This window comes from Triturus cristatus, chromosome 6 (assembly GCF_964204655.1).
Source record: "Triturus cristatus chromosome 6, aTriCri1.1, whole genome shotgun sequence".
NCBI classification, from domain to species: domain Eukaryota; kingdom Metazoa; phylum Chordata; class Amphibia; order Caudata; family Salamandridae; genus Triturus; species Triturus cristatus.
Genome location: NC_140589.1, coordinates 79,219,966 through 79,237,989, shown reverse-complemented (window position 1 = coordinate 79,237,989; position 18,024 = coordinate 79,219,966). Strand labels below are relative to the sequence as shown.

At 46.9% G+C, this 18,024-nt stretch overlaps 1 protein-coding gene across 3 annotated transcripts in view; it reads left to right on the top strand.

Annotated features, from left to right (window-relative positions):
* Window positions 1-18,024, top strand: part of LOC146813789 (cap-specific mRNA (nucleoside-2'-O-)-methyltransferase 1-like) — a 944,292-nt gene that overhangs the window by 608,642 nt on the left and 317,626 nt on the right. For all 3 annotated transcript variants that reach the window (XM_085610252.1, XM_085610251.1, XM_085610253.1), the window contains one exon: window positions 13,281-13,403. In XM_085610252.1, the coding sequence (XP_085466378.1) occupies window positions 13,281-13,403 (123 nt within the window). The remainder of the gene's footprint in view (window positions 1-13,280; window positions 13,404-18,024) is intronic.

Below are 18,024 nucleotides of genomic sequence, written 5' to 3'. Positions count from 1 at the left end.
GTCTTCTGGATTGCTCACTAGCCACCTGTTGTTGTCTCAAACCACTTCCTAGGCCCCAACCCACCCACTTTCCTGTGACTGTCTAAGGCCCTTTCAAAACCTCAAGGCCCTCCCATGCTCTCCCCGCTGCCTCCACTCTCCTCTGCCCTTCTCGACTGCTCTCTTGTACTCTTTTCTATCAACCTCTGCCTCCCCTTGTTCCTCGATCACTTTGCTTCTTTTCTTTACTGTGTTGTCTCTTTCTAATTTTTTCTCATTCTTTTCTGCTTTGTGCCACTTTTCAACGTGTGCCACTGCGCCTGTCTGCTTTTCCCCACACACCCAGCACTCTCCCGAACTTTTCTCCCCTGCCTCTACTGCTCCTTACCTTTTCTCCCGCATCTTCTCCCCGCCTCCCGTTAGCACCGCCCCCTATGCTCCCAGCACCTACATGACCACAGGCAAATGGTGCTTTAAAGGCAAACCCAACTGTGCCCGCCCTCTCCCTGACCACGCCCTGTATTGTGATTCCTGGCCACAGCTACACCACCAATGACCTTCACACGCTCAACGTTCGCCACCTTGACCACTGCTTCCATGTTGCGCCTCACACCATAGTAGGACCTTTCACATACTCACACTGCCACTTCACCTGCAACAACACTCCCCCCACGCACCACCCCCTCACAGGTTTCTACACGCGCCTCACCGTCAACACCCCCCCCCCCCCACATGACTTGAATGCTTCTCAACACATGCTCACTCTTTAAAAATGCCACTGAGATCTGGGACCTCATCGAAACACACTCCCCAGACATCCTCTTTCCCACTGATACCTGGATCAACCCAGCGTCGTCACCCATCATCAATACAGCCATCCTGACGGGCTACAAGACAACACACAATGACAGACCCCACAAGCCAGGAGGAGGCCTCACCATAATCCATGGCGACGCGATTCATTGCATCTCAATGACAGATAAGAACACACCGTTCATGGAACACATTAATTTCAACGTTCAAACAAACGGAAAACCGGACATCAGAGAAACTCTAGCATATAGAGCCCCAGGACCCCACACCACTTTCTGCAACTTCATCACAGACTTGGTGGCCCCCCTCGGCATCAGCGCTAAAGACCTCATCCTCCTCAGCAACTTGAACCTCCACCTAGATGACCCCACGGATCCCAACTCTGCAGCTCTACTATAAAGCCCGGACACCTTTGGACTCGCCCTGCCCGTTCAGGGTCAAACGAGGAATTCAGGACACATCCTAAACCCCATATTCACCTCCTGCAACTAGATCAAGTTCAGGCACACCACCCCTCTCAACTGGTAGGACTACTCCATCGTTCACTTCATCATCAACAATCCACCAGCCACCCCTCTGGCTATACCTAGCACCACCAGCCCACCTCTCTCCAGTGCAGGCCCCTATTTTCACCTTTCTTGGTAGTCGTTAGCATGTCGCCCTATGAGGGCAGAAAGCTGTCTCGAGCTCAAGCTGCTTTTGTAACCATTAAGGGCACAGGAGATAAAACGCAAAAAAAAGTGGCAACTTTGTAAAAGCAACAAAGTGGCAACTTTGTAAAAGTAGCACACTGTTACTTTTTTCTTTAAACGTCTTTATAATGAGTTTTACATTTTAGTTTCAACTTATAGCCATATGTATTGTCGAGTCTACAAACATCAGCAACTGCTGGGTGCTCAGCATGCAGAATAAAAGAAAACATAGGAGAACATATGCTATTCATGCGTTTCAGCACATTCTAAATAATCAACTTTTGACTATAAATCTGTCAAAGGTTGGGGTTAGTTCGACATGGCATTATCTATGTATCATATTCTAATAGCTAAACATGTATAAAAGATTTTACTCATGAAACTTAGTAGCAACGAGAGCGTCTATTGTGTATATTGGTCAAATTATTCTGGTGACAGGCAGGTCCTGTATACATTCTGTAGGATTTAATGGTGTTGTAGAGGCCACCTAGGGGTCACCGAGTGGGGTTACTGGTTTTAGTCTTTAAATTAGTTCGGCTTTGTTTTTTTAAATTGATGGCATTGGGGGGGCATGTGGTGGCTCAGGAGGACAGTCCCTTTCAACTGTGTCTTTTGCTTCTCATTCTCGTACTACTTTAGACCACAGGTCCGCTATAGGGCGGCGCTTCACCCCTCTTTTGTCCTCCTCCTATTAATGCTCTTTCTTCCGCCTGGGCCCAGGCCGTGACATCTAAAGCTTTTCTCCTTCTAGCCAACACCAGAGCTAGATCTATGAATTGGTTTCCTATTTTATTAGGTTTTGGCCTAGCGCACAAGACCAGCACAAATACTTCCATTGTGTAGGGGATAGTGTGTGCAAGGACCTTATGTAATGACTCAAGGACATGATGCCACTATAAAGATAGGGTTAGGCAATTCCATACCATGTGTTTGAAGTCAGCGTCTGGCTGTGCACAGCGCGGGCATTGTTTGTCAGCGCTGCCCCACATTATATTAAGTCTGTGTGGTTTGAGATAAGTCATATGGAGGATGTTGAATTGGGTGTATTTGAAGCTAGTTTTCTTGAGATCGTCTTGGGTAATTGCAGCGCCTGTTTCCATTCTTCCTCAGAAATGGCACGCTCTATAGTTAACTTCATTTCTGTTGTAGCATGGGTATTTGGTTCACGGCCATTTCCCTCAGGGCCTGGTACAGCCACTTAATTAAGTGTCTTGCCGATCCCAGTGTAATCATGTCCTGCAAGAGCCCGTGCATGTTTGGTTTGTGTGTGCCCCCTCCCCATAGAGACTGGAAGGTTTTCTGCATCCTGTGGTAGTTCAAAAATTGCCCACAAGGCAATTCATACTGGGAGATTAAGTTCTCCAGGGGGATCTGTTCTCCCTCTAAGTAGCAGTCCTTCATTTTCGACAGGCCCGCATTTTCCCAGTCTCTCAGTTGGTTCGTGGTAAAAGATGAGGCTGCTTTTCCTCTTGGCAATCCCACCAAGGGGAGGTCTGGTGAGTACAGTGTGGTTTCCGGCGTTTGCATAATTCTTCTGTACCAGTCTTTCAAGACCACTGTAACTAAGGCGCCCTGGAGTTGAACTCGCCTCCTAGGAAGTAGTAAACCAGCTAACAGCTTCCCCTTCAGGTCTGTGCAGGGTGGCAAGTCCAACGTCTCCAACCCAATCCCCTCCAGACACTGGGCCACCCACTCTAATTGTGCAGCCAGATAGTATGACTCGAAATCCTGGGCTCCCAATCCCCCATTTTCTGGCGGTTTCTGGGCAATAGCTAATGACACTCTGTTGTGACCCCCATCCCAAATCAAGTTCCTCAGTAGCGTGTCTAATTCATTAAACCAAGTCTTCGGGATGACCACCGGCAAACTTGCGAAAAAATAAAGTAGGCCTGGTAGCATAACCATTTTAGAGAGCGCTACTCTTGACATGGTGGGGAGTTTAAGGGAGCGCCAGAATGCTACTACTGACTTAAGTGAGCGAAGAGCTGGGTTCAGATTACCCGTGAGGAGGTCTCTTTGTTCATGGAATATTTTAATACCTAGGTATCTGAACAACAGGGGGACAAGTTGCCTGTTGGGAACGACGGGGGGGGGGGGGGGCAGGATGCTTTAAGATCGAGGGTAAAGACATGCGTCTTGCGGCGGTTTACATTGAGACCGGTTAATTTAGTATAGTCATTTAGAATATCCATTGCATCTCTTATCCCCCCGTCGCCATTCCGCAAATAGAGGAGGATATCGTCTGCGAAGAGAGAAATCATGAATTCTCTCTCGTCCAGTGTCAAAACGAGTCGACCACTCTCTGCTCTAAACTGCACAGCTAGTGGCTCCATAGCAAGAGCGAACAAGAGGGGTGACAGGGTGGATCCCTGCCTGGTTCCTCTGTTTATATCATAGAAGCTTGAGATTGTACCGCTTGTCTTAACTCTAGCTGAGGGAGAAGTGTAGAGTAGCTCGACCCACCTGATACATCCCTCACCCAGCCCCATAGCATGCATTACCTTCAACAGGAAGTCCCACTGCAAGGAGTCAAAAGTTTTTTCAAGATCCACCGCCATGACCACTGCGTTCGGATAGTTTGGGAGGTTCTGGTGAAACTTTGCATAATATAGCTGTCTAAGACTGCCCGACGTGGATCTGGTTGGGATGAACCCGTTCTGATATGTGTGGACTAGTGTGCGCATGTGCTGAGCAATCTGCTGGCTAATATTTTGCTTAATATTTTGAAGATCATATTTAACATGGATAGTGGTCTGAATTCTGTGACCTTAGGGGTGTCTACTTTAGTCTTAGGGATGTGCACTTCTAGGGCCTCTCTATTTGTTGTCGGCAAGTGGCCACAGTCCAATGAGTCATCATATAGCCTCTCGATGTGGGGCTCTAGCTGAGCACTGTATGTTGCAAAAAATTCAGCTGGAAGGCTGCCTGGGGTCTTCCCTTTTGCCATGTCCTTAATCGCCTCTCTCATTTATTGTACTCTTATAGGGTCTCCCAGGTCTTTCTAGGCTTGAATGTCAATATTCTTTAGTTGGATTTTGTCCAGATAGCCCTGGATTTGGTCCCCTGGTATGGCCGGCAGGCTTTTCATATAGTGACTTGTAATAGTGTAAGAAACAAGTATTGATTGTTTTAGTAGAGTAGGTCGTGATTCCATCCGCGTACTGCAGCCTAGTTATGGGGGACCCCCTATTTTCAGGCTGAATAAGCCACGTTCGCAGTCTGTCTGATTTCCCACCTTCAGTATGCTGTTTCGTCTGGTAATCTTTGCGGTCTAAGGTTCGCAGTTTATCCAGTGTTTTGTTGGAGGTGCTCTTGGCTTTGGGTAGTTGTGTGTGGTTGTCAATCTGGGCCCCAGGTCTGAGCTCAAGCACATGTATCTCCGTGTCCAGTTTTCAGAGTTCATTCACTATCTCCCTCCCAGCTTCCACCTCCTTTCCCATACAGTGTCCCCTGATGACCGCCTTGAAGGAGTCCCATTCTACTAGGGAGGAACTAGCCATTCACTAGTTTCTTGAGTAGTAGTCAGTAATGGAGGTATGCAGAGATTGTTGGAAGCATGTGTCTTCCACCATGGTAACATCAAGTCGCCAGGTGGGGATAGCGGTCGCTTGGCCGTCGTGGAGAACGTCGGGAGTAGGGGGCTATGCTTGGACAGTGTGCGTCCCAGGTTTTCACTGTGTGTCATTTGTGTATTAATATGGGATGAACAGAGGAACATATCCAATCTGGCATGCAAATGGTATAAGGGGGAATAGTATGAGTAGTCCCTAACTTGTTCATGATGCAGTCTCCATACATCTATTAAGTTCCAGTGTTTTATCCAGGTTCGGAGGGCTTTGAGTTGGAGTTGGCCAGTGTACCATGCAGTGGTGGGGTAGATCGATCTATGGTGTCTGCCACACAATTTTAGTCCCCCCCCCACCCCCTCCTGTGTGACTGTTCCTGCAAGCGGGTTAGAGAGTTTGCAAAGAAACTGCAGCTGTTCTTGGTTAGTAGCGTAGATGCTGCCCACTATTCTCTTTGCCAAGTAACCTCCCCTTGAGCAACACATATCGGCCCTTGGGATCCATTAGGGTTTGTATCACATCAAAGGGGGTTCCAGGGCGTATCCACATCAGCATCCCACGGGAGAAAGCGGAGTATGATGTAGCGTACAGGTGGCCTCTCCATCGTCGCCGGAAACGTTGCCTCTCTTCTAGCGTCAAGTGGATTTCTTGGAGCATGACTATCTGTGCTCCCCTGCACCTAATGTAGCTGAGTATATTATGGTGTTTCGCTGGTGAGCCCATGCCTCTAACATTCCAAGTAAGGAACTTTATCCTCTAAGGTCAGAATTCCGCCTCCGAACAGATAGGCGAGGCATTCTGGCGGGGGTGAATGCAGAGTTTAGGTGGGCCAGGAGCGCCTCGTCCCTGCTCCACCATGTGGTTTTACTCCCAAGTGGCCATTCTCAGTCTTGAGTTCATGCCCATAGTCTGCGGCGCCCCCACAACTGGGTCCGACCATGGTCTTTCATCTCTTGCGGAGTGGATTCTTGGGGGGGGGCGAGGGGGTGAAATATATGCCAGTTCAGGGAGTGCCCTGGAGGTCTGCCTCGGCTAGGCAATGTCATCCACAGATCGTGGAGTGAGCTTCAGCAGTAGGGGATCTGTTTCGAGGGAATCCCCATATTCAGCGGATGTATCGACAGATCCAGCCGATGCCACTGAGGTTTTACTCTGGTGCAGGGGCGAGATGATTTGCGCTACTGCTTGCAGCGCAGCTGGTCTGTCATGGTAAGTTTGCGACACTGTGGGTCTTAGTGTTTGAGCTGTCTTCCGACTACGCTTCAGTCTTTTTCTGCGTGGCTGTAGCCCTGTGTCTGATCGCAGGGGCCTCTTAGGCAGCGGCGCGCCCTCCTTGTATGCTTCCATCCAGGTCCAAACCTCCTCCAGGGTATTGCAAAAGTGTGAGGCGCCATCCAGCATGATTTTCAGCCTGGCCGGGAATATTAAGGAGTATTGTATCCCTGCTTCCCTAGGGGCTTTTTTACCTTCGAGAAAGGATTCCCGCTGGGCCTGCACCTTAGCGGTAAAGTCCAGTAATATTGATATTTACTGTTTTCTACCACGTACGGTAAACAGGAAACAAAACTTCCTACACTAATCTATTTAAGTAGAAGGCAGTATGTCCATGAGATAAAGTAGAACCCACAGTCAACGGTGTATAAAACTGTTATTTCATTTATTAACTCATTTTTTCATTTTTTTCAGAAAACATATACATATATATTTCAGACTGTATGTTGATGCATGAAGTACATATAGCATCAAAATATTGAAACACAATTGTGACTTATCATAAACACTGTACAATCATAACGTAAATAAGAAACATATATACAACATACATTACAAAAAATTGGAGACAATGGACCTGAAAACTCAAAAAGAACAACAATATAGTGATGATTAAAACCATAGGTTGTGAAGTTTGAACATGGGACCAGCGCCAACGCGCGTTTCGGAGCTCAAAAATGATTTTTACAGGCTCCTTCTTCAGGGCGTATTAAAGTGGTCTTTCAGAGAAACAAGGCTTCAGGGCCTAGTTTGATGTCCAACCTCATAAGATAAAGTTACAAATTGAATATTGACAGCCGTTGGTCTGTGGGTATAAAAAACCACAATAAGTAATTGTGAATACTGTTTTAAATTTTCAGTATATTTAAAAAGAGGAGCAGGAGCTATAAAGAGAGAAAAGGAGTCAAAGGCTCTTATACACCCGTGATCAAACAATCACCCAAGAAAAGAGACACAAGTCAGCCATACTCAACAAACGCGAAGGGGCCCCCCTGGTGGTTCATTGGACTGAGAAGCACCACACTATTTCTGACCTCAGGTGGCTAATCTTGGAACATGTACATCCACCTAATAATCTCAATGTGGATGCCATTAGACGCAAAAGGGAAGTTTTTTGGATATATGTCCTTCAGACACAAGAAAAAGGCCTTAATGAACATCTTCCTTGGGAAAATGCGATTACATAGATATACTTTGTGTCCAACCCTGTGGAAATTTCATTAAGAATATATATTCCTTCTTTTTATCCCGACAAATGAACAATATATTGAGAACTGTTTACTCTGCCCGATGCCTCAAACATACTATTGGGCCTTCGGCCGCGATGTTCACTTTACTTTAAATAATTGTCAACACACACATTCTTATATTTGCGTTATAAACAGTATTTCCCGGACTACTTACCATGTTCCGCTTTATAACCCAACATTTATTCACTCGGGATCTTTTATCAATTACATGTGACTGTCGAGCCCCCCTATCGGTAGCTCTCATGAATTCGCCTTAGAGAGTTCATCTCTTTTTCCAAGATGTCCGTCTCCACTTGGAGCGAAACCCTGTATCTGAGTCGGGTTCTTACCTTAAGCTTGCTTCCCCGTTGACATTTATAGTCCCTCTTCAGTGTCCATGATTAGCTCCTACTACTTCCCGGTTCTCCTTATAAGGAAGACGCCAGACTCCATATCGCCCTACGCAGAGAGCGATAACAGTGGGACCCGTGACACGTATCTGTTGAAATGCCTGGTAAGGACTGTATTGGCGCTACTAATAGCCGCTTTTCTATCCTTTAAAACACGCTCACGTTGTCATTCTTTGAGCAGCAATTCTAAACAACGTGTATCTTTCTTGTAGATAACTTGAATGATTTTTATTGTCTACGCTGAGTACCCGACTTACTTCCCAAAGATACCAGCCTTTGTAATGACTGAATAGAAATTTAAACAGGTACACAATATGTCCGTTGTTATAAAATTTGAGGTTATAATTTGCACACATACTTCCCCCTCCACCCCTCTAAATCCTGATAAAGTCTGTAACTTGTATACTTTCAGGTTTCATCAAAACCCTGTGATTATCTATACCTATCTACAATTGCATCATCACGGGTCCGCATACCTTACTAAGATAACTTCCTGACTGGCCCCACACACCCTCGGCCCGGATACTGCTAGCACGCTTTTTGTTGTCGCAGCTGGGTAAGTAAGTGGGCTTGTTTACATATACGTTAAGTCCTCCAAAACACATCTAGTTATTTTGACATAGCCTGTTTTTGTACACTTTCAGGCTAATCCTAACTGCGTGACTATCTATACTGATTTTCCTTCATTCCACTACGTGCCCGTTTATTTATACTGAACAGTCTCTGACGGCATTACATCGGCTGTGATACTGCCTTCACGCCCAGTGATATTTTAGTAAGTAGTTGGGGTTCAATCCACAACCTTAAAGTCCTCCCAACACTTTAAGCCACCTTTTATAATCCTTTTTCTACATCGCTTACTGAATATATTGTGATAACCTATCGCGATGCATGTTTCCAGCACTAGACTGATTTCTAGAATGAAAATTGTTCGTTTACTATTCACGCTATACGCTCCGCTAGATACAGGTTCCTCTTACCACCTTATGAACGGATATAGTTTGGGGTAGCCATTCCCCTTCGTATCTAAAAACGATCCTATTTCTTGTTTACTAGCACTTCAGTTTATCCCCGAGAGTTTTGCCTATTTCCACATAGTTGTCCACTATGTTCTCAGATCTCGCAAGGGTCAATGTGTTCTTTTCTTTTTATTGTAGCTTTTTAACGCTAAATTAAAGATTGAAGTTGCTACCTATCTGGTATCCTCTTGCAAAAGAGTTCTTCCTGACAAGTATGTGTGTACATAAAAAAAATTTCAAAAATATTTTTTCTCGACATTCTCATCTTTTGTACTCAGGTGATTGGAACTGGATCTGTACTTCCTCACAAATTTTCTCTTTTCTTGGGTGATTGTTTGATCACGGGTGTATAAGAGCCTTTGACTCCTTTTCTCTCTTTATAGCTCCTGCTCCTCTTTTTAAATATACTGAAAATTTAAAACAGTATTCACAATTACTTATTGTGGTTTTTTATACCCACACACCAACGGCTGTCAATATTCAATTTGTAACTTTAGCTTATGAGGTTGGACATCAAACTAGGCCCTGAAGCCTTGTTTCTCTGAAAGACCACTTTAATACGCCCTGAAGAAGGAGCCTGTAAAAATCATTTTTGAGCTCCGAAACGCGCGTTGGCGCTGGTCCCATGTTCAAACTTCACAACCTATGGTTTTAATCATCACTATATTGTTGTTCTTTTTGAGTTTTGAGGTCCATTGTCTCCAATTTTTTGTAATGTATGTTGTATATATGTTTCTTATTTACGTTATGATTGTACAGTGTTTATGTTAAGTCACAATTGTGTTTCAATATTTTGATGCTATATGTACTTCATGCATCAACATACAGTCTGAAATATATATGTATATGTTTTCTGAAAAAATCGAAAAAATGAGTTAATAAATGAAATAACATAGTTTTATACACCGTTGACTGTGGGTTCTACTTTATCTCATGGACATACTGCCTTCTACTTAAATAGATTAGTGTAGGAAGTTTTGTTTCCTGTATAGTTTCTTTCCCTGATTCCTTCCTCACTCATTGATATATTCAGGGTCCCTCTGCTGTAGTCCATTGATTTCTACCACGTACGGGCCATGTGTCTGGGAGTGCCGTAGGATTGTGTCTCAGTCTTTAAAATGGGGAAGCCTGGCGATTACAGGTCAAGGAGATCCCCGCGGGGCAGGCGAGCGTCCTGGTACCCTGTTTGCTCTATCCAGGGCAAAGAATTGAGAAAGGAGTTCCGAGGCCACGATGGAGCGCAGCCATTTTTCCCAAAATTCGACCACGTTGGACCCTTCTGCTCGTTCCGGTATTCCTATGAGTCCGACGTTATTCCTGTGATTGCGGCCTTCTGCGTCTTCGGCCTGTCGTTCGGGGGTTGCCTCTCTATGTTAGAGAGTTCATCGAGTCGAGCAGTGTGTGACCTTTGTTCTGGTTGCAGCTCGGATATTTCAGATTCAGTTTCCCGAACTCTGTCTGCCAACTTCCGTAGTTCTGCCTGCAATAGTCCCAATCCCACCAAGACCGCCCCAATGTCTTGCTGTAGTGCGTTTTTGGTATCGATTATGGCAGCCAATACCCTGTCCAGGTGCGAGTGTACAGGAGTTATCCTCGCTGGTAGTCTCACCGCCCCCTCTTTCTTATCCTGCAGGCTAAGGTTCCCTAGTAGTAGGCTGGGTGACCCCCTGGTTTCTGCTTCGGCTTAGGCATCCTGTCTTCCGATAAACCCCTTGTGCCAGATATTGCGACCTGGGCAGCTGTCGGAGGATCAGGGCTCGAGATCTAGTAGTTGACTTCCAAACGCCTATGAGCTATGTATACAGCACTGTACGGACTGTCCTCTTGGGGCGTTGAGCCTCTGGGTCTTGATGTCCGCTTGTGGCGCTATAGGGGGCATGCCTCCTTTGGGCTTTTGCTCTCGGCGTGGCCGTTCTAGCACTGGTTTTCGGGGTCTATGTGGTAGCTGGTAGCTAGGGCAGGGCCACTTTGCATCTCTTTCCTCCGCATGGCCACAAGTCCTCAGTCCCTTATCGCATCTGTGATCTCCCCCTGGTTTTAGTGTGCGGGGGGGAACCCAACCGGCACAGCTGCCAGGGACTGCTCAGCTCCTCCACTGCCGTACCTACTCTCGTCGCTCTCAGGGCTGTTCTTTTTTGTCTCCTGTCTGTTTGGCACCGCCGGGTGCTGTTCTTTCCGTTTTGGTTGGCAGCCAGCCGTTTCGAGAGTCAGGTCACAGCTCAAACCAAGTTCTCTGCAATTTCAGGGTCTCGACAGTTCCCCTCAGCCTTTTCCTTGCATTCGGGTCTCTCCTCAGGCCGGGGCGAGGCACCGGTGTCTCCTGGGCTGGATTCCCGGCGTCTCCTGGGCTGGATTCCCGGCACCGTGGCTAGGCTGCTTCCGGCTGCACTCCCCTCCGCTCCCAATGCCGCGCACGCACCAGTGTGGCCTTCGGTGTCGTCGTGGGAGTGTCTTTTTGAGGGAGACCACCGCTGCTGCTCTTTTCGGGGCTTCCCCGCGGTCCTGCTTCTCTGTGGCTTCAGTCTGGGTCTGCTGCGTCACCCTCCGGGGCCTTGTCAGGCCTCTCTGTCCGCAGCTCCGGCACTCCGCCGAATCCCCGGTCTCAATCTCAACAGACGCACTCGTGGACCGTTGGGAGGGTCCTCCGCTGCGAGACCGCAGCCACCTCTGCCATGTGGTGCAACAGGAACCCGCAACCAGGCCGCAGGGATCGCTGAGCAACCTGCTCGTTTCAGTCCTCCATGCGTGTCGGGGTCGAATATATGTCGTTACTACGCATTCCGTTGCAACGCATGCCTTTACCACGCATGCGTTACAACGGAATGTGTTTTCCACGCTTTGCTGTTACCTCGATTTTACCTTTAGTCCGCTTTTTCTTTTTTTGGGGGGGAGACCCCCCCAAGCCCCCTTTGTTCTTTTTTTTCCTTTTTCCGCAGGTCTCCGCCGACACTGAAAACGGACTGATGCTTTTTTTCGGATTAGGATGACGTTGTTCCGTGATGACGTTGCTTGCGTGGTGAAGATGGTCGTTGAAGCATTACGCGTTGCGAAGATGTTAACGAGGTAAGTGTATCGTTGTAAACGTAATGCGTAGAAATGCTTTGTGGTAAAGGCTGTTTCCCGTCGGGGTCGTGCCTCGCTCGCCTGCTGCGTAGCTGCAGCCTAGGCAGCAATTGGCACTCGGCTGTGTGCCCCCCACTCCCAGGCTCCGCGGGTGGTCAGCTCGGTGGCTCAGGGCCGCCGTATGTCATCGCTGGAACAGGATATTTTGCGGGCCGGGACGGAGCTCCGTGCTCACCCGTCTGCCATGTTTGGTGTCTTGCCCCCTTAGCGCACTGTTACTTGGTACATTAATTTTTATTTGAGAATTAAGTCGACCTTAATGTAGTGAACTGTTTGATACCTTGAAGTATCAACTTTGGTTGCACCGTTCAAGAGTTAGCACAGCTAAGGGGTCTGTGTGTAACCCTGTATACACCAACGGGGCGACCAAGTCGCTCCTCAGTAAAAAGAGCAGTTTCACGTTTTTGCTACCAGAACAGGTAAAATACTTGTTTTACCCATAAATTATGCTACGCCCTGCCTTAAGACCCGGTAGGCCTGCCATGGGGTGATTTACTCAGATTACAGAGGTAGGTTTGACTTTGCCATTGGTTTAAATGGCAAAGCCAGGCTAGCAGTTTAATTCTGTTCTTTCAGTCTGCAAAGGCAGTCTGGGAGACTCAGTTTACCCATGGCACACCCAGGGTTACATAACCATTGCTGCTACAGGCTATGCCTTTAGGGTATAGGCCATGTAACATGCATGTTCTGGGGTCAGTTTTCTGTCACTGAGGTCCAGTTAGGAAGCCTCAGTGCACTTTGAGTCGAAAAACCAGCAGCATCAATCCCAAACCTTGGGGGTGACAATACAAAATGGGACATTTTCTTACAGTGATGCTCTCATCATTTTCTTGCGTCAGCTGCGCTGTCAATTTAGACCATTAAAAAAAACGGGTTTTGAGTTTATTTTTGAATTCTGAGAACGTGCTCACAGATCGTAAGGACAGAGGGAGTTGATTCAATCTTTTTGCAGCCATATCAGAGTGTCCACCTGATGTTGAGTCGAAAATGTGTGGGGTGCTGTCAGAATCGGAGTGTATGCTTGCAGTTTGGACCTTTTTTGCTCAAAATTTTTTATATTTCACATTCTTGCAGTAATGGGAAAATCCTGGATGTAGTGAACACTTTAATAAATATCCTAACGGAAGTGGCAGTCTTTAGTTTCCAGACCATCATTGTTTGTTTTCTATCCTGGCAGAAATCACAGATCTACACATGGGACGGTCGGCCCACTGATCGTTGGACAAAAGTGGACCTGAAGACTGAGTTGCCAAGGGAAACTCTCCTCTCTGTGGAAATAGTTAATGAGATTAAAGGAGAGGTAAGATGCACCCTTCTCCTCAAAGGTAACAATGTGATATTTTGAAAAGGTTTTTTTTACATTTGGAGATAAACATTAAGTAAAAAACAGTCATTAAGAAAATGAATGTCCCAAATTGCCAAGTAACATTTGTATAGCGTGTTTATTTGACTTTTTTTCTTTGTAAATTTTAAACAGCAGCTTTTGATCTAAGTAATAAGTACTACGATACAATGGGATATGAAAATAAGCCAGTGAATTAAGTGATCTGTTTCATGAGTCTACATGATTGTGTTTTGAAAAGCGGGAACCCACAATATCTATCCCTAACCCTCTCAAAATGTGTCCCCACAACTGTAGTATATGGGGAGCCTTGCCTCTAGCTTGGCAGTTTACACAGGAGCGACAAAACTCTTTGACCTTCTCAGACATCTGGGGCCAGTAGAATTGGTTGACCAGCCTTTCCCATGTCTTAGTCTGCCCTAGGTGCCTAGCAAAGGGGATAGCAGGGGCTAGGTTAAGGAGAAACTCTCTGTGTGGTTGAGGGTTCACCAGGCTCCTGGATGCCCCTGGTTTGGGGTCCCTTCGCTTGCTGTACCGTAGCCCTCCTCCCAGTATACTTTATGGTTACCACTGGCATCCTCTTGTGCCTGTTTAACAGCTAACTGTTGCAGATCTCCTAGAGTGGGACAGGTCCTTTGTCCATTGCTCAGGTCCTCCCTGGAGGGCCCGCTGCCTCTTGGAGTTCTGCCAGATACAGGGGTCTACTCGCCTTCAGGCACCAGGCCTTCCTCTGAGGGTTGGGCTCCTTCTGGACCTGTGGACCTTTGGAGTCTGGGTTGCCAGCCTTCCTCCCCCTCCTTTTTGCTTTAGGGACCTGATCTATAGTTTCAGGCCCCAGGATCCTGTGACTCTTTCTCAGGGCCTTCTGTGCTCTGGTTGTGACACCCACCCATTCCGGTTGACCCAGCATGGCTGGATGTGGCTTACTCTCTGCTTGTGCCCAAACAGACGTTTCTAAGTCATTGCTCAGCAAACAATCCACTGGGGTAGCAGGGGACACATCTACTTTCCATGTGCCAGTAATTCCTCCCCACTCAGTCAGCCACAGCCATAGGGTGTTACTTTGTAACAGTGTCAGCGTTGAGAATCTTGTACATCTCCTCAGGTTTCATCTGGTCTGGGGAATCCATTTTAGCCGTGAAAATGGTTATACTGGCCCCTGTGTCTCCCTGAGCCCTCACCTCCACTCCGTTGGTTGTTTTGGCCACTGAATATGCTTCTCCATGGTAGGAGGCCAGTGGGCCAAAGACTCCATGTTCTCCCCACTCAAGGACACTAAGATGGCCTCTATGTACCCTTTCGGATCCATAGGAAAAACTTCACATCCAATCTCCACACTCCCCAGCCCTTTGGATTGGTCGCCAGTGGGTGCCTTTTTAGTGCACATTGCATCCCCTCTTTGATACCCTGGCTGGTTACAGTCAAAACACCCCCGCCTTCAAGGGGTTGAAACTTCTTTCTCAAATACCCCTTCGACTGTGAGGTGGCTCGTGACATTCCCCCCGGCAACTTTTGGGGACTCTTTAGGCCCATCTTTCTTCTTATCCTTTTTTCTCTATCTTTCCCCTAAAAGGGGTACTGACTACCTTTCTTCTGGTCACCACCCAGTGTGACTTCAGGGACCATAGTTCTTACCCACTCATCAACTATCTCTCCCAGTTCCCTAGACAGCTTAAAGAGCACGAGATGCTCGTGTAACTTCTCTGAATGACAATTTATTTTAAAAATTTGCTCCTTAACCAACAGATGTTAGAGCCCTTCAAATGTATCCACTTTGTTGCTTTTAATCCACCCATCGAGTGCATTAACTCAGGTATCAACAAAGTCTATCCATGTTTGTGTGTTACCTTTCTGAAGGCATCTAAGCTTCTTCCTATATTCTGCAGGAGTTAGCCCATAAAGCTCCACAAGGGCTGCCTTCATGTGGGTGTAGGATTCAGCTACCTACTCCTAGTGTGAGTATCCTATCTCTTCCAACCCCTGGTCCTAATGCCCACAGAAGTTTCCCCCGTTGTTTTGTCCCCACCTTCCTCTTCTTGAGAGCTCTCTCATTTGAGTCCAGCCACTAGTCAATGTCATCCCCTGGAACATAACTAGGGAGAACCCCTTTGAGCAGCCTTACACCAGACTGGAAGTTCCAGGTAGGGTGATAGTATCATTGTGGGATCTGTGGTCCTGAGAAAGGCCGATTGGCCCAGTGGGAAATTTGGAGTGGCCGAAACAGGACGACAATCTGAAGACACGAGGGATAAAGGGTAATAGTCTCCTCCGTATCATCACTAGCCTTAATTTTTTAATCCTAGCCAGGAATTCCACGAAAAAAGGAACTGGAGGACTTTACCGACCTAGTTTTAATCACAGCTCTGTTATAGTTCTGCACAAAAAGATCCCGGACCATATCTGTATGTATTCTGTTCCCTATTCCTTTGCTCCATCCCAGACGTTGGTCTGCACAGGGTTGTTGTTAGCAAGCCCTATGATGAAGCATGCCACTATTAATGGGCAAGGGAAGTTTTACCAAGCTTTGTGTTTTGCCTGAGTGACACTCGCACTAGATATTTTTATGTCTTCCTATTCCTTTTGGTGTGTGTAAGAATAGCTGTGGGTCGACTTGTCGGTCCATTGATTGAAGAAGAGATGTTTCTGACTTAGCACTGTTGATCTTTGCTCCAGATGCTTTCACAAACGTGATGCACATGTTCTCCAGTGTCTTCAGGGAGTGCCTGTCTGTACAGACCACTGAGATGTCATGCATGTAGGGAGAGCACTTATTTTTGCTTCTTCCTCTTCTTGCTGCCTGGTACTGTCCCTCTATTGATGTTCTTGTTCTGCTTGATGCATTCGGCAAGGAGCTCTGTGACACAGATAAACAGAAGAGATGAAAGTGAGCAGCCTTGTCTAACCCCGGACTGGACTGGGGAGGGGTTTGTGTTAATCATAGCCATGCTAGAGATAGATCTATACATTGTGTCCACTATGTGACAGAAAAAGTCTCCCAATCACTTGAGTGTCCAGTCAGTGAACTCATCGGAAGTGTAGTCCAGCACCTTTTTTTCTGAGCAAGACTGACCATTCTTCTCTGAACATTTCAGTCTCTGACCTACTCAATTGTGTCCCAGACCAGGACCAGACTGTTTGCGGTTTGCCGACTCAGAGCATTTGTCAGGGTGGACTTTCTTTGTGAATACCCTGTATAGATGGTTGGCCATAATTGTGGCTAAGATTTTAAGAGCGAGGTTGACCTCTACTTCTTGAGGTCTTCATCTCCCTTCTGTTTGCACAAAAGTGTTATCATGCCTTCTCGCTGGGATTGCAACATACAGCCCTTTTCCACCATATACACGTAAAGCTTGAGCAAGTCCAGGCCGATCAGGTCCCACAGTTCGACATATAGTTCCACTGAGCGACCATCACTGCCCAGGGACTCGTCTCTCTTGGAGGTTGTGTCTGCCAAGTAGTTTGGCCATTCTGAAGGGTGGGTTCAGACGTCCCTCTCAATTCCAGAATCCGTGTTTTGAGATCCCTTCTAGGAGATTATCTGCCTGGTCTCCCAACATAGCTGAGTAAAGTTTATGACTCTCATAACTTTCCCCTTCCCACTTTGGATGTTTGCCGAAACTCTGTTAACGTGGTGCGGGCGGAGTGAAGTTTCTTAAAGAGGTATTGTAGGAAGCTGGTTCTTTATATAGTATACCAAAATGAGGTATACTGTGCAAAGAGTCCAGGTATCCCTTAAAGAGGACAGGGGCTTGCTCTAGCATTTCCAAGGTGCTCTTTTAGGGGGTAGTAACGTTGAGTAGCTTTTGGCTTATCAGAGAGGTGTGCTAGACATCTTAAGCACACACACAGTCAATAAATGATGCACACGACTCAGTAAGGAGATCCACTCATATTTATAAAAATAACACATCTTTATATAATATTTGGCACCATAATCATTACGATCAGGTAAGTAAGTTTCCAAATAGAAATATTTATTGTTTTCAAAAGTCAACACTTAATGCAATTTTCAGAGTCTGCAATGTTATCCTATGGAGGAAAAACAAATGCAGCATACAAGTTCTACATAGCGACTTACAGGACCAATCTCCTGGACTTTTGGTGAGTATGGGGCAAGGTTCTAGGCAGCATCAAGAGGACACCCGGGGTGAGCGGGGACAGAGATGCAATACAGCGTTTGGTGTCTCGTCGAAGTCAATTGAGATGGGTCTGGTCACAAAGAGGCGGCAGGTATAGATTGGGAGGCCAGTCCTGCTGAACTAACAGGAGAGGTCAGGTTTCACAATGCTCGAGACTAGGGGAGACCTTTGGTCCCCTTCTCCTCGGGCCATGGCAGCTGCATGCAGAGGTCTCCTGAGGCATTGGGTTTCTGTCTCCGGAGACACTTGCTGTAGAGGGGACCTACACAGAGAGGCTGCAGGGAGTGTCTTGAAGTCCACAGCTGGGAAACCCAAGGAGGGTGTCAAGTCTAAAGGGTCTGGGGAACACACTGGCACTGCTGGCCCACCTCAACTCGTGCTAGGTGGCACATGTGCAGTGGTGCAGTTTGGAGTAATCGCAGCTCTTCTGGGGTTCCTGC